Source organism: Hakea prostrata, chromosome 4 (genome assembly GCF_041222555.1).
Source record: "Hakea prostrata isolate BN-2017 chromosome 4, UWA_Hpros_2, whole genome shotgun sequence".
Taxonomy (NCBI): domain Eukaryota; kingdom Viridiplantae; phylum Streptophyta; class Magnoliopsida; order Proteales; family Proteaceae; genus Hakea; species Hakea prostrata.
This window is the reverse complement of record NC_142603.1, coordinates 55,270,619-55,283,634: the sequence shown is the minus strand read 5'-3', so window position 1 is coordinate 55,283,634 and position 13,016 is coordinate 55,270,619. Positions and strand designations below refer to the sequence as shown.

At 38.0% G+C, this 13,016-nt stretch overlaps 2 protein-coding genes across 2 annotated transcripts; both read right to left on the bottom strand.

Moving 5' to 3' along the window:
• Positions 1 to 2,895: 2,895 nt before the first annotated feature.
• Positions 2,896 to 3,575, bottom strand: LOC149019748 (flowering-promoting factor 1-like protein 1). The gene has a single exon (XM_089151094.1). The coding sequence runs from the start codon at positions 3,459 to 3,461 to the stop codon at positions 3,132 to 3,134; it is 330 nt and encodes a 109-aa protein (XP_089007220.1). The 5' UTR covers positions 3,462 to 3,575; the 3' UTR covers positions 2,896 to 3,131.
• A 3,839-nt stretch (positions 3,576 to 7,414) lies between these two features.
• Positions 7,415 to 12,633, bottom strand: LOC149019747 (vesicle-associated membrane protein 724-like). Its single transcript, XM_089153717.1, has 5 exons — positions 12,057 to 12,633; positions 10,814 to 10,955; positions 10,568 to 10,688; positions 8,364 to 8,426; positions 7,415 to 8,209 (listed from the first exon to the last, which is right to left on the bottom strand). Exons 1-5 carry the CDS (start codon positions 12,250 to 12,252, stop codon positions 8,060 to 8,062), a joined length of 672 nt encoding a protein of 223 aa, XP_089009843.1. The 5' UTR covers positions 12,253 to 12,633; the 3' UTR covers positions 7,415 to 8,059.
• Positions 12,634 to 13,016: the final 383 nt, after the last annotated feature.

Genomic DNA, 13,016 nt, shown 5'->3' with positions numbered 1-13,016 from the left:
AGTTGCTCCATGGGCCATGAGCCATGGGCTTTCTTCTTAAATAGGAATTTTAAGAAAGTGTTGATAAGACCCTTATCCATACCAGTAAAAGCCAATGTTTTGGTTTCTTTGTCCATGCTGTTCCAGACCCTTTACAGTGTTTTTAGAGTATTCACTCCAGAAATCCAGTAAAGTATAGTGGACCAGCATCATTAACAAGCCTGACATGCAGCAGGTAATTTGGCAACCCAAATAGGGGAATCTCCTTGGGTTATCCATTGTCTATGTGGACTGTTTTGGGCTGTGATGTAACACTAACACCATTTTGGAAGATCACCTATTTTTTTTTTCTTTATTTCTTTGTCTGCATTGGATAAGGTCAACTACCAATGGAGCTTCATAGACTTGAGAGTCCTAAGTAAATTCTATTTCTAGAATGCATTTTGAAATTCAATTGTTCAAGGGGTTTGCCAACTGCCAAGTATGGGTGTTAAAATCAATTGGTTTTAAAAATAAGGAAGCTTCACCAAATCTTTGAGATAAACATGGCTTCACCACACATTGATGACAATATTTATGTTGTATATGTAAGCAATCATTCAAAATTCAAAACCCAAGAAGATGAAGCATGCTAATATTAAATTAATAACTATTTCATATCATTTTAATATGGAAGTGATTTATATAGAATAATTGTTATGATCTTTTGTCCGAAAATATTTTTCACCTCTAACACAGTGCGAGGCCAAATTGTACTAACACCTTTAATTTACACTAATAAAAAATTAATAGCAAACAAGTGGCATAAAGCTTGTCTCTCTGCGCAGAAATGGTATTGTCACCTAGTAGGACACCGGCAGCCACGACTCCTAGTCAACCCTTAGTGGATTAGGACCACTTGCTTTATAATTGACTTTTAATTGATAGACTCATATAAGTGAGAAATTTCAATAGCAGAAGATATATATATGTAGAGAAAGAGTTTTTTTCATTACCCATGGTGAAAGAAAGAATATCTTCATTCAAGTTTATCTTATTTCATGAATTATTTTTTTTGGTAAGCAAACCTCTATTCATAGCAATGTGTGCTACATTGTACATATGGTTCTATTCTACAACTTGGAGCCATAGAGTGGAATTTAATCATAAGTATAGCTTCTTTAAGTAATGATGCTATCGGTAACTCTGTCTTCTATATATATATTTTTTTAATTTCCAAATATCCATTATTAGCTTTACCAAAGTGATCCCATGGATTAAGAAGGTTTTTCCCTCCCATCTTTTGTCCTAGTAAAGTAGATGAGTGCGTCCTAATAATACTAATAAAGGACACACTTTTCCTTCAAAAATGAATAAGGGAAACCAAAGAGATTTGAATCGTCTCCCTGAAACAACATCTACAAATAAGCTTAGGAGGTGCGAAAGACACGTCAACCCCCACAAGCGCCTAAATAAGCGAAAACACACTGCAAATGCGGAGATTGACACGCCACATGGGCGGAAAAAGACAAGTGCAGGGAGGCTTCAACAACAGTGACTTTGCCTTCGGCAAGTCGGTGGCCGGATGATGTAGCAATTGAGGCTTGCGACGTCAAAATCTCCATATTTAAAAGATTAAGGTTTGAATCTGGCAAAAGGAGTATGTAGGTATACTGATCCTATATGACAGGGACAAGCATTTATTATACTATAGATTCATGTACTTACACACCCATGCAAAAAAACTCAACGATGGCAGTATTCACATCCTCTGTAATTCCTTTTCCTACAATTCTCAATAATTCCTTCATAGGAAGCTATGGTCCTTTGTGACCTTTCTCCATTTTGACTCCATGTATGTGCTTATTATCATTTGCTCTTCCTTAATCGATGTAAATAAGAGGGGGTGGCTAAGATGCCACAGTGAACATAGGGTGAGCATTCAAAAGTGAATTAATCATATGCATGTACCAGTAGGTGAATGTACAAATGAGAACCAATTAAAACAGTTATTTGTTGTCATGATTGTACATTTTCTTCATATAAATGATGAAAATGAAACATATGATTAGCTACCAAGAAAACATTTATCTCTTGATGGGTACAATTGATTAGACACCCAATCGAGTGCCACCAAAGCTAATCTTTTTCTATCTCGTCAATTCGAACATGTATTATTCTGTAGTTTTCTTTTCTTTTCTTTGGAATGTTGAGTGTCTTTTTCAGATTCTTTGTTAAATATACACACTAAAGGGGGAAGATTCAGAGCTAGAAGGCTAAAACAATGGATTGAAGGAAGCATAAGATATTGGGATCTTATCTCAGTGCACTTGATAGGGAAAGTCACTTCAAGCCATCTATTGGATTTGCTTACTATTGACGTGGGTAGAGGTCTACTTGGGTACCAATGGGGTTTGATCTTAGTGGTAAACAGCTTGGTTTGCTTAAGTAAGGTTTCGGTATCAAAATCTTGTGGATGCAAAAAATCCCCGCTGGGAGACTCACCCACCAGCCACCACAGCCAGGTGTGCGACACGGGTCGAACACCGGATTAGTCAGGGCAAAGCCTTGGAAACCGGGATTGGCAACAAAAAAAAAAAAAAGTCTACTTGGGTGTTGTGCAATTATTGTGCAGCACCATGCAACTTACAGTCTAGATCGAAACTTGTAAAGATTTTCTTGTTTCGCAATTAAATCATATTAGAAAGAAGAAAAAAAATCACGCACACGAAACCAGGGATTGAGATTTTATCTTCATCACAAGTTTCACCTATAGCGCATGTGAGATTCATTTGACATCACCAATTTGTGTTGACCTTTCGTCAGGAAAATATGTCTTCATGCCACCACTCTCTCTCTCTCTCTCACACACTCTCAGCCATAGCTCACTTGCAGACTAGCTTGTAGTAAGTTAATGGAAAAATTCTTATATGGAAATTCAACACAAACCATATTTCATTGCTGAACCACTACTACTTCAAGAATTTACAGAACTGATTCACACATATATATGAGAAATTCATGAAACAAACACAACTAGTCTAGACCCAGAAAGGAGAAGAAAGAGATCATGAAGAAACCATAGAAGCTAGCTGACCGAGTTAGATAGACTATCCAAACAGAAGAAGATCAAGAAGAAAACTCAGTTGCAATTTGATCTTGAAGATGAGCTATTACATGTCTCTAACTTCAAAACAGTTACGGTTCTTGACAACGATGTCATACATGTGCATGGACTTGAACCTTGTGAAGTCCTTAGGGAGAGAAATGAGATGAACCGTAGAACGCTTATGGAACTGAAGCAAATCTGGGTCATCGTAGTACCTTTCCCACCCTAACACCATTAGCTTCCTTTCTAGTACAGCATACGATGTTATCACCTCGTTACTGGGTGTGTGAACCAACACTTTGTGCCGGCGACCGGAGTTTGAAGCCAATGATTCCGTCCCCGGATTCTCCACCAGCCGAACCACCCCGTTCTTAAAAACCCACACTCCAGACATCTCTGATTAGAGCTCGGTGATGATGACTGAAAGCTGTAACACTGCAATAGAACAGAGAGAGAGTTTCTCTCCTTTGAATTGAAAGCTTTGATCGATGATAGAAGATCGAATGAAACCGGGAGGAAGGGATGGGAGAGAGTATGATGCAGTGTGGCATATATATATTGGTGAGGCTCAGATTAAAATATTGATCTTTATAGAGTGTGGCTAGCGCTAGCTATGTGGTTCAGGTTCACGTACCCGAACCATCTCAGAGACTCCTGAGCCGACCTGATGGAATCCATATAAAGATTAGATTGGCTAGCTAAAAGGTCATGAATGATCAGAACCATCTCATGTAATTTTGTGCCAACTTGGATATATATAAATCTAAATTTGCCGAGTCACCCATCCTATGCTTCTACATCTTAGGTCTGTAACTTTTTTTTCTTTTTCTGCCAAAGGGTTGGCTTATGTTGTTTATGTAGCATGTAAAAGTGAACTTGTTAGAATGAACATCAATAAATCACGAATAGAATGAAAACAAGTCAAAGCAATACAGAGATTTAACATGGTTTACACACCATCACGATGCATTACGCCTACGAATGAAGAAAAAGAACTTTTACTGTGTAGGAAGAACATTGTAATAAAGGTCTTTCAATCAATAGCCAAAACGACCAATGTTATAAAAACTCTTGGCCAAAACCTTTTGGTGAAAATACCTAAATCTTAGAATGATTCCATAAGAGATCACAAGGTACATACATATATAGAATTTCAATTGAACAAACAGGTCAACCCTCTCCCCAATCTCACAACAAATGGATCATTCCAATTGCCCATCAAAACATATCAGTTTGGATCCCTCTCCGAAGTTAGGTACGAAAAATAACAGTCAAACTTACATATTTTTCGAATTACATTCTCTATAGTAACAATGGTATCAACCATCCATCAATCTCTTAAGGAGAGTCGACAATGTAGATATTGACCGTTCCAACGGTGGAACGTGTTTCCTCTCAATTATTCTTTCTCCTTATATAAGAGGCTGATGAATGGATGATGCCCTTGTGACTTCAGGATATGAATCCATGTTTTTCTTAAAACTACTTTTGTTTAGTGTTGTGTTCGCATCTTTTGAAGATCTAATGCCACCTTTGGGGTGAGAGAACAGTTCTACATGCACCACACAGTGAACTAAGGTCAATAAAATTAGAGGTAAATTAATTAGAAAAATCTCTACTTTTTCTGGAGAAAAGATCTCTAACATTTCCACTGCTTTCGCTTTCAATTTCATTCAGAGTCAGACCATCAAATGATTAGAGAAGTGGTTGGGGTTCTATATTGTTAGCTCAAGTGGGGGGAGCCCATCTTCCTAAGTGGGCCTTCAAGGATCTTTGTTGCAAAAGGGTGTAGATTTTCCAAGACAAGTACACAGGGGCTGAGCTTTTGTGTTTTTCACTTCAAAGATCAGCACCGTTGTGCTTCATATTTCAATGAGAGTGTATGCAGCTTTTAATTGCGAGGTTACAGAATATCATGCAGAGGTAAGGAAGGTTCTGTTTGGGGTTTAAAATTGATTGATAATGGCTATCGAATCGTTGTTCTATAATGGGAAAGCTGCAAACCGTACATATTCGTAAGATCAAAGCTAAAGAAAAGGGTAACAGCAGAAAGATCCAATATGTTTGGGCTTTGGAGAAACACTTTTCAAAAGTGATTCTCCCTCTTGCAGTTTATTATTAGGTTTTCTCCCAAATGCTCCCCGCCAAGCTAGGATTCTCAAGTTTGATGTGATGTGTTTAATGGGATCCACTTTTATGTATGGACTCTAGATTAAGTCAGCCTCTATGAGTCTGGATCCTCCACTCGCATAAGGAAAAAATTTAAGTCAAATGACTTGATTCAACCCATTCCATCAATTTTAAAGTTCTTGACGCATTATTCAAGTACCTAACATTTGTTATCAGAGTTGTACCACGTTAATGGATTCGAATCCCAAAACGGGTTATCTAGAATAAAATGAAACCACTTGGAGAGGGTTACCTACTGCTAAAATGTGAGTTGTCTAGAGTGAGAGCCGTTGATGACGATGCCTCCAAAGCGTGATGGTATGTTATGTGCCTAATGAGACTCACTCTAGTGTATTAGCTAGGGCTCAATTGGGTCAGTTTAGGTTAAATGTCTTGACTCAACCCCTTCCATTAGCTTCAAAGCTTTTAGCAGATTGGTCGAATACCTAACATCGAATGAAGGAAGAATGCAAAACCATCAATCATGGTGTGAACAAGTGCAGAGATTTGAATAGGAAAAAAAGGATATCCCTTGCTGGATTTTGTAAGTGAAAGTGATGTCTCAGAACAACCCAAGTCCACAAAAGAATGAAATGGTAATCCCATTGGAGAAGAGTTGAACATTTCGTGCACGCCTTAACAACATCTATATATAGCTGAATCATGTTTCAACCTCAGTTTTTCCATTTCCGATTGCTTCTACTTTCAGAGTTCTTCTTTCCAGAATTTTGTATTACAAGCAGTCAAGCTTTAATTTTGTCTCTTTTCAGAAGTCATTCATTTAAATCCATGCATCTTAATCATACATTACAATCAGTATCACTAGATGCTTCTAATACAACCACCTGAAAATGATAGAAGTAGAACAGGACAAAGGAAGACATTAGTGATGAAACTGCAAAGAACTAAAGAACCTCTTTGGATATGGACATTAATAGAGAATATAACCTTTGATCCCTCTAAAAAATGTTCCAGTGCTAATCTTGATATAAAATTAATTCTGAAAACGAATTTGGTTAAAGGATAAGGGGAAGGAGATTTCTGTTGTAAAGGGAATATAATTAAAGCAGAAAGCTTGAAAGGATTAGTTTTTATTTGTTAAAATGTAGTATAAAGTCCATTTAGATTTAGATTGATTAATACCATCAGAATAAAGTCTCCTCAAACAATTGGAATCTGGGATTAGTTCCTTCAATATATAAAGTCATATATAGATGAATACATGAACTAGCCTGATTAGACTTTGCTGATGGGTTAATATTAAAATTTTCTCAAAGTAAGACATATCAATGCTGTCAAATGGAACTTAAGATAAACATTAGGATTCGTAATACATACACTAATCATGACTCACATGGAATTAGGTAGCTAGCTAAAGATTTTGATTCCTGGTTTTCATATATAGATGCTCACAGATTTGGTATTTGTTACAAGGGGGGCAAAGGAATAAAGATGAGTGAAGAATGTTAATAGGGTTTGTTGTTCTATCTTTGTTAGATGCCCTTCCAGACTGAAAATTCCAAACCAATTCCTCCTACAGCCCTACAAAGCTGCAATGTACAGTTCCATGGAACAAACCTATATTGTTTTGTCTTGATAGGTTGTTAGCTATTTCTAGGGAGTTTAATGGCGTAGCCCACTTTTTAGCTCGGAAGGCACTCAGTTCCGCAAGCAAGATTGAATGGCTGTCTTCCGCTTCTTGGCTTCGTGGGATCCTTGCCGCAGATGCCTTGTATCCCTCTTGTCCCCATGAATAAAATTTCAGTTTAGCTTTTCTGATTAAAATTTTCAATGGATCAGTACTTTATATAGAATAGTCTGTCTCCTAATTCAAGGACATCAGATGCGTCTTTAAAGAGTTAAATTTTGCAGCTTGATGGTTCTTCGAGTTGAGCTTCATTGCACAGCATTGAACTGCCAGTGGTCGAGATTGACCCGTTTTGGTCGTTTTTTTCTTTTTTTCGAACTACACTACTAAAACCTAAAAGAAAGAAGGAAAGGGGAAAAAAGAGAAAGAAAAAAAAAGGTGATCGAGATCAAATCTTGACCACCACTTTACATCTAGACCATAGGCAGCTCAGTGTTGCGCATTTAATGCACATCACTTAAGCCATCTGCTTAGCACCAGCTTTGGTTGGTTGAAGGGAAGGCAGCTATGTGAATATGCCAGGCCCTGGCCTTAAATAGTCTGAAAGGCCCCAAGAAGAAAATATACCTATCACCATTTTGCTTAAATAGTCTTAACTAGCTTCTCCACCTTTTCCTGCCACCATCATCATTTTTGTGATCACAAGCCTAATTCAACATTTTATCATTGTTCATAACAGCAGGTTCCAGTAAAGGACCAAGTAATCCTCTAAAGACTAATTCCTGAGAAATGATTTAGTGCCAGAGAAAAAAGTAATATATCTTCACTTCCAGGGCAGTCAGCCAATGAAAGAAGAAAGGGGAAAAAATCTGAATTAGAGAGATAAGGTCTTCCTAGAATTTATGTACAATAACAAAAACAATTGTTCAATGAATTATATTAGCTTTCCAGCAAAAACAAAATGTCCTTCGCCAGACAAACTCTGAACACCCTCTACATTATCTTAAATATTGGCCGGGGAGGGGAACTGAAACAGATCCAAAGAGCTAACCTAACAAAAAATTAATGTCACATTTGAAACTGAAGCCTCCCATGGAATTCTGCCATGTGAGGGTTAAAAAAGAATGGGATATAGAACTTTTCCCCCAAAACCAAGTATCTGCCCTGCCCTACTGAGTTTAATCATTGTGATTGAAGATCTGCCTGCTTTGATCCAGCATTTTATGCTTAAAAAACTAATTAGTGCAGTCAAAACCATGGCAAATGGAAACCCAGATCACCAGGACAAGAAATAATAGGATCCCTAGAACAACCAATTTGACTTTCATATTCTTGTACCACATTTTGCGATGGATTTTTGTTCCTTGTTTCTTAAAATCCTGAGCCTGAAAGTATCAACCAAACAGAGTCATTCAGTTCTTGCTAAAATCAGTTGTCAAAGTATCGCAAAATGGAAAATTTTTCTTGCGAACTTGGAAGACCGTAGAGAGTAATACAAGAATTACAATAAAGTAAGAAATAATACCATGTTCCACCCACCTGAGAACGCAAATCTTCTGCCTTGTCGGCAAGAATATCTATCTTCTCACCTCTATCAAGAGCCTGAAAGGTGTTGCCAGAATAACAAACATCATATAAAGCAGTTCCGATAAAAATATCCCAATAAGTATTAAGACAAAGGTTGTGCAGGAAACAATGAAGTTAAGGCAACCAACCAATGACTAGCCATTACCCAGACAACAAATATCAACAAGATTCATTAGATATGAAGAAATTAAATGACTAATGCAAATAAACTCATATTATAAAGCATCAGTAAAATCATTTTAAAGGCATAATGTCTGCTACAAGGTTTAGTGCAGAGAAGTTTCTCTTCATGGTCCATATATTTCTGCCAATTGCCAGCATTTCCGACCATTGGATAGACAAGGCAAGTTCTGAGCTAGCCCTGTCAAGATTTCAGACCCAAATTCCACCCTAGGCAAAATGAATTGGTGCATCTTATTTTAGCATGCACCCTGTAGTCTTTGTACACGTCCTTGGTAGTCTGGGTTTTTCAAAACTTTCTTTTGCCACTTGTTTGATGTATAATTCCAGGATATTGGAACTAAGGAAGACAAGAAGAAGAAGGAATGGAGAAAGAAGAAAACACTAGAAGTAGTAGACCAACGAAGAAGAGGCGAACAGCTTGCAGCAAGAGAGTTGAATTGTCAAGATAACAATCAATTGCTGAGTAATTGGCTGAGATCCTACTGCTAGAGTGCTGATTGGCATGACACCAACTGCTTCATGAGACTTCGTTTGATATGGATTTTGTTGCTAAACCCTAATACGTTCAGCCTTCTCACCAATTCGATTGTAGAGTGGTTCTTACTTGAATTTATCCTACATTAATCGAGTTTTGTGTCCATTAAATGGACAGGGCTAACTTATTTATGTGGGAATTAGGTTTCCTGTATATTGTCTTTGTGAGGAAAACCTTAGATACAAGCAGGGAGATCACATTGTGAGGTCAAGCATGGTGTAGAGCAATTGCCGAGTCAGTGAAAAATACTAAATTCTCTTGGTGGACATTGGCATTCATGATGAACTGTGATAAATTCATCGTATTGTGTGATTATCTGCTTGATTTCTTCCTCGTGATTGAGCATTTGTCTTCATCTAATGGCATCAGAGTAAGGTTTGGCAGATTGTTGCAGGTGGAGTATAGAGATTCGCGGAACAAGTGGATTTAAGGGGAAGAGGAAAATCTATAGTGAAATTCGGGGCCAATAAGGAGCTAAGGAACAAGACATAGGCGGTATCATTGAAACTGTACAGGCTTGCAGTGAATGCTGAAACTGGTGGAGCTACCATTGGAACTGTAGGCAAGAAGTATACGGGGGAACAACAAGAACTGCAAACAGTTCAAGTTGTGAACACATGCAGATCTGGAAAGAAGCGAGACTATCACTTCAGATCTTGCGAGCAACAATGATCTCTTCAATCATACTGAAGCAGCAGGAGAGGCAGAGTCACAGCACATCATGCAGTAATAAGCTGTTTGGGGCAACCCAGGCAGGGGTGGGGGCCATGTGGTTTGAGGTTGGTGGAAAAGCAGAGAAAATGGCAGAGTTTGTAGAATGAACATCAGCACTTGGTCTTCTTCAAGGAGACTTGCAAAATCCAACCCAAGGTGGAGGATGATAGTTTGTTTTGTATTCTGTGGTGGGCTTGTATATCCTTGGATCAGGCTTTGGGCTCCATTACATGTACAAGGGTAAAATTGTAATTATGTGCAATAAAGGGTCTTTAGGGTTTCCTATAGATTGTCGCGATGGAGCATACCCAAGAAACAAGCAAGGAAAATCACATTGTGTGGTGGATAGCAGAGTGTCTTCTAGTTCGTGAAAAATCTCTGGTTCTATTCCAGGTGGATGTAGACTTATGCAGAATCACATTAAATTTCTCATGTCATGTGTGGTTGCTTGTTTTGCTTCTTCCTCGTGGTTGGAACATTCATCCCCAAAAAGTATACCCAATTGAACACAGCTCAATATGCAAGAGGTTCTTGAAAGAATAATAGGGAAAAGCATGGAGATTTCATCCAGGAAACATATACATTAAACCTCAAGAAGCAAAAGTTCAGACAATTCACGCATATGTAATGCTTCATAGACTTAAAAACCTAACATTTAATGTACAGTTGAGCTTGATTCATAAAATCTTTAAATTGTAAATATTTTATCACTAAATTTAAGTACCTTGTCAAGATTTTCAAGCATAATGCTTTTAACTTCTGAAACTTGAGCCTTCACTTTTAAAAGTTTCTCAATTTCTTCAGCATGGTCAATGATATATTGCATATGCTCTTTCATAACAGGTCTGCAAAAGTTTCAACATGTACTCTTTAATCTGTAATTCATTAACAATCTTTAACAGGAAAACAGTAATAGGGTTGGATAAACTCATACTTGACAGGAATGTACAATTTCTTAGAACAAACATACCCAAATTCCTTGTTGAGACTTTTGGCTATGGCAGTATCAGCTTTCCCTCCACCATATCTCTTTTTAAAGTCTGCTTTCATTCGTTCCAAAAAGGCTATGGAGACTTGCTTCCCTGCAGAATCTTTGGCAACTACACAGTATGCTGCAAAATTCAAAGTGGTAAGACATAGAATGTGTAGTAAAAGGATGACCATCAGAATAGATGATTGAGAAAGACATAGGCTTTATTCTTAACAAAAAGATAAGACAGGGTCAGAAAAGGCATTCCCACAACTTATATGCTTCCTATAAGAGAACTTGAAATATCCCCAAAAATTCAATTAAAAAAATAAAGAAAAAAAAAGCCAAAGAATGGTAAGACATAGGATGTGTAATGCAAGGATAACTATCAAAACAGATGATTGAGAAAGACAAAGGCTTTATTATTAACAAAAAGATAAGACAAAGACAAAGAAGGCATTAAGTTCTAGCATATGAAGTGAATATGGATCAACCAAGTAAACCTTTTTCAAATCAGTAAGAATTGTGAATTGAATAGAAGATGCTGAAACAAGTATAGTGACTCAGAGATTGGAGCATCCAGATCATAGAGGTCCCATCCTCACAGTCGACAAACTAACAAACCTGGGTTTAGTTTTCATGATTGTTGACTCGAATCCAAATATAAGTGGCACCCAGGTGTGTGAGGGGAAATTAGGCCACACTCCTACTTAGCATTTAGTGACTTCAATCAGCACAGAGAGATTAATAGAACTTCGATATTTAGTAGCATGGAACGAAAATGTTCAATTAGGATTCAAGCAATAATACTAAAAATAGGATTTTTCAAGATTCCAGCGGATCCTAGGACAGCCTCTTTTTTTGTCATTTTCACCACCTGGTTCTGGATATAACTAGGTAAAGCACAGCTTTTCATTCAAATAAGAGTCTCCACATCCATCCACAAACTTGGCAATTCGGTGCAGAGAGCCAAAAGTGATGCCCTTGTGGTGGCAACCATGAACTAACGAGGACACCTAAGATGAGATGATCTCGAAGCAGGAGGCGAAACTCCCCAAAATGAATAGTAATGACAATCATGTGAAATGTGAAGAGAAGCACACACCAGTGAGAGTAGTAGATCCAATTCAGTTAAGCTCAAATCAACACAAAAGATTCCCAAATAAAAAATTATGCAGATTGAAGTAGTAGCAGTAGCAGAGAGAGGGAGAAAAATGGAAAGAAGTAGACAGTAGATGTATACCGTAGCCGTCTTCAACGAGGAAGTTGAAGGTGTGGTGATCGCAGTTGTAAGTGAATTTGTTGTTGGAAGAAGGGAGACGCTGAAGACACTGAGATGCGATAGCAGGGAAATTGCCTGTGAACTCTGTGTACTCCGCCAAGATCATGGTTCCTCTGGCCACAAAACTGTAAATGAACGAATCCTGACCCTTACCCATCTCTCTCTCCTCCTTCGTTTCCTCTGGGAGTCCACTGGAGATCAGTTTTCTGCAAATTTCAACTCCCAAATAGTAGCTCTCGATCTGCTAATCTTAGGTCGCTTTCCTCGGATTCCAAGCAAAGCAGACGCAAAGGTACATCAAGAACTACTTTTGCCTCTTAATTCCAACCAAAACTTTTTTCCACAAATGAGATTGAAATCAAAATTAAGGTCGTAGAGAGCAGGGAAAGGGGTTCGCCTCAGGCTCCTCAGGCTCTAATGCTGGAACCGGAAGTGCTCTGAGGCGGAAGCAGGTTTTCTGTAATTTGATTTCCCACTGGAATTAAAAAGGTGAGGAAAAAACTAAGAATTCAGAGACAAGTAAAGCGTGATCGTCCAACTGTAGTTGAATCAGAGTCAACAAATTGGACTAAAAGCGACGACTTGATATTGTTTTTTTCTTTTTAATAAAGTTAATTAATTTACTTTCCAGATTTAGGTTTGTGGTTCCAACGGCACAACAGCCGTTTCTTTTTTTTTTTTCGTTTTGGTAAACTGAATTTCAATTAGCAAACTGGCAAGAAAAAGCCAAGACATCCTGAGTACAGATTTCAAGAAACCAAGGAGGGGAGATAGGCTATACAGTCCTCCTAGCCACGGACTGAGCCTTCTTAGCTAGACAATCGGCTACGCGAACCGACCAAGATGGTTCAAGAGAGAGCAAGTGACGAATATCATCAACCACACGATGGGCATCAAGATCAATAGGGAGGAAAGGATCAT

Coding starts and splice junctions, on each gene's coding strand:
- LOC149019748 (XM_089151094.1), bottom strand. CDS start 3,461: ATGTCTGGAGTGTGGGTTTTTAAGAACGGGGTGGTTCGGCTGGTGGAG.
- LOC149019747 (XM_089153717.1), bottom strand. CDS start 12,252: ATGGGTAAGGGTCAGGATTCGTTCATTTACAGTTTTGTGGCCAGAGGA. Junction 10,956..12,056: donor CCTCGTTGAAGACGGCTACG/GTATACATCTAC, acceptor TGAATTTTGCAG/CATACTGTGTAGTTGCCAAA. Junction 8,427..10,567: donor TGCTTGAAAATCTTGACAAG/GTACTTAAATTT, acceptor AACACCTTTCAG/GCTCTTGATAGAGGTGAGAA.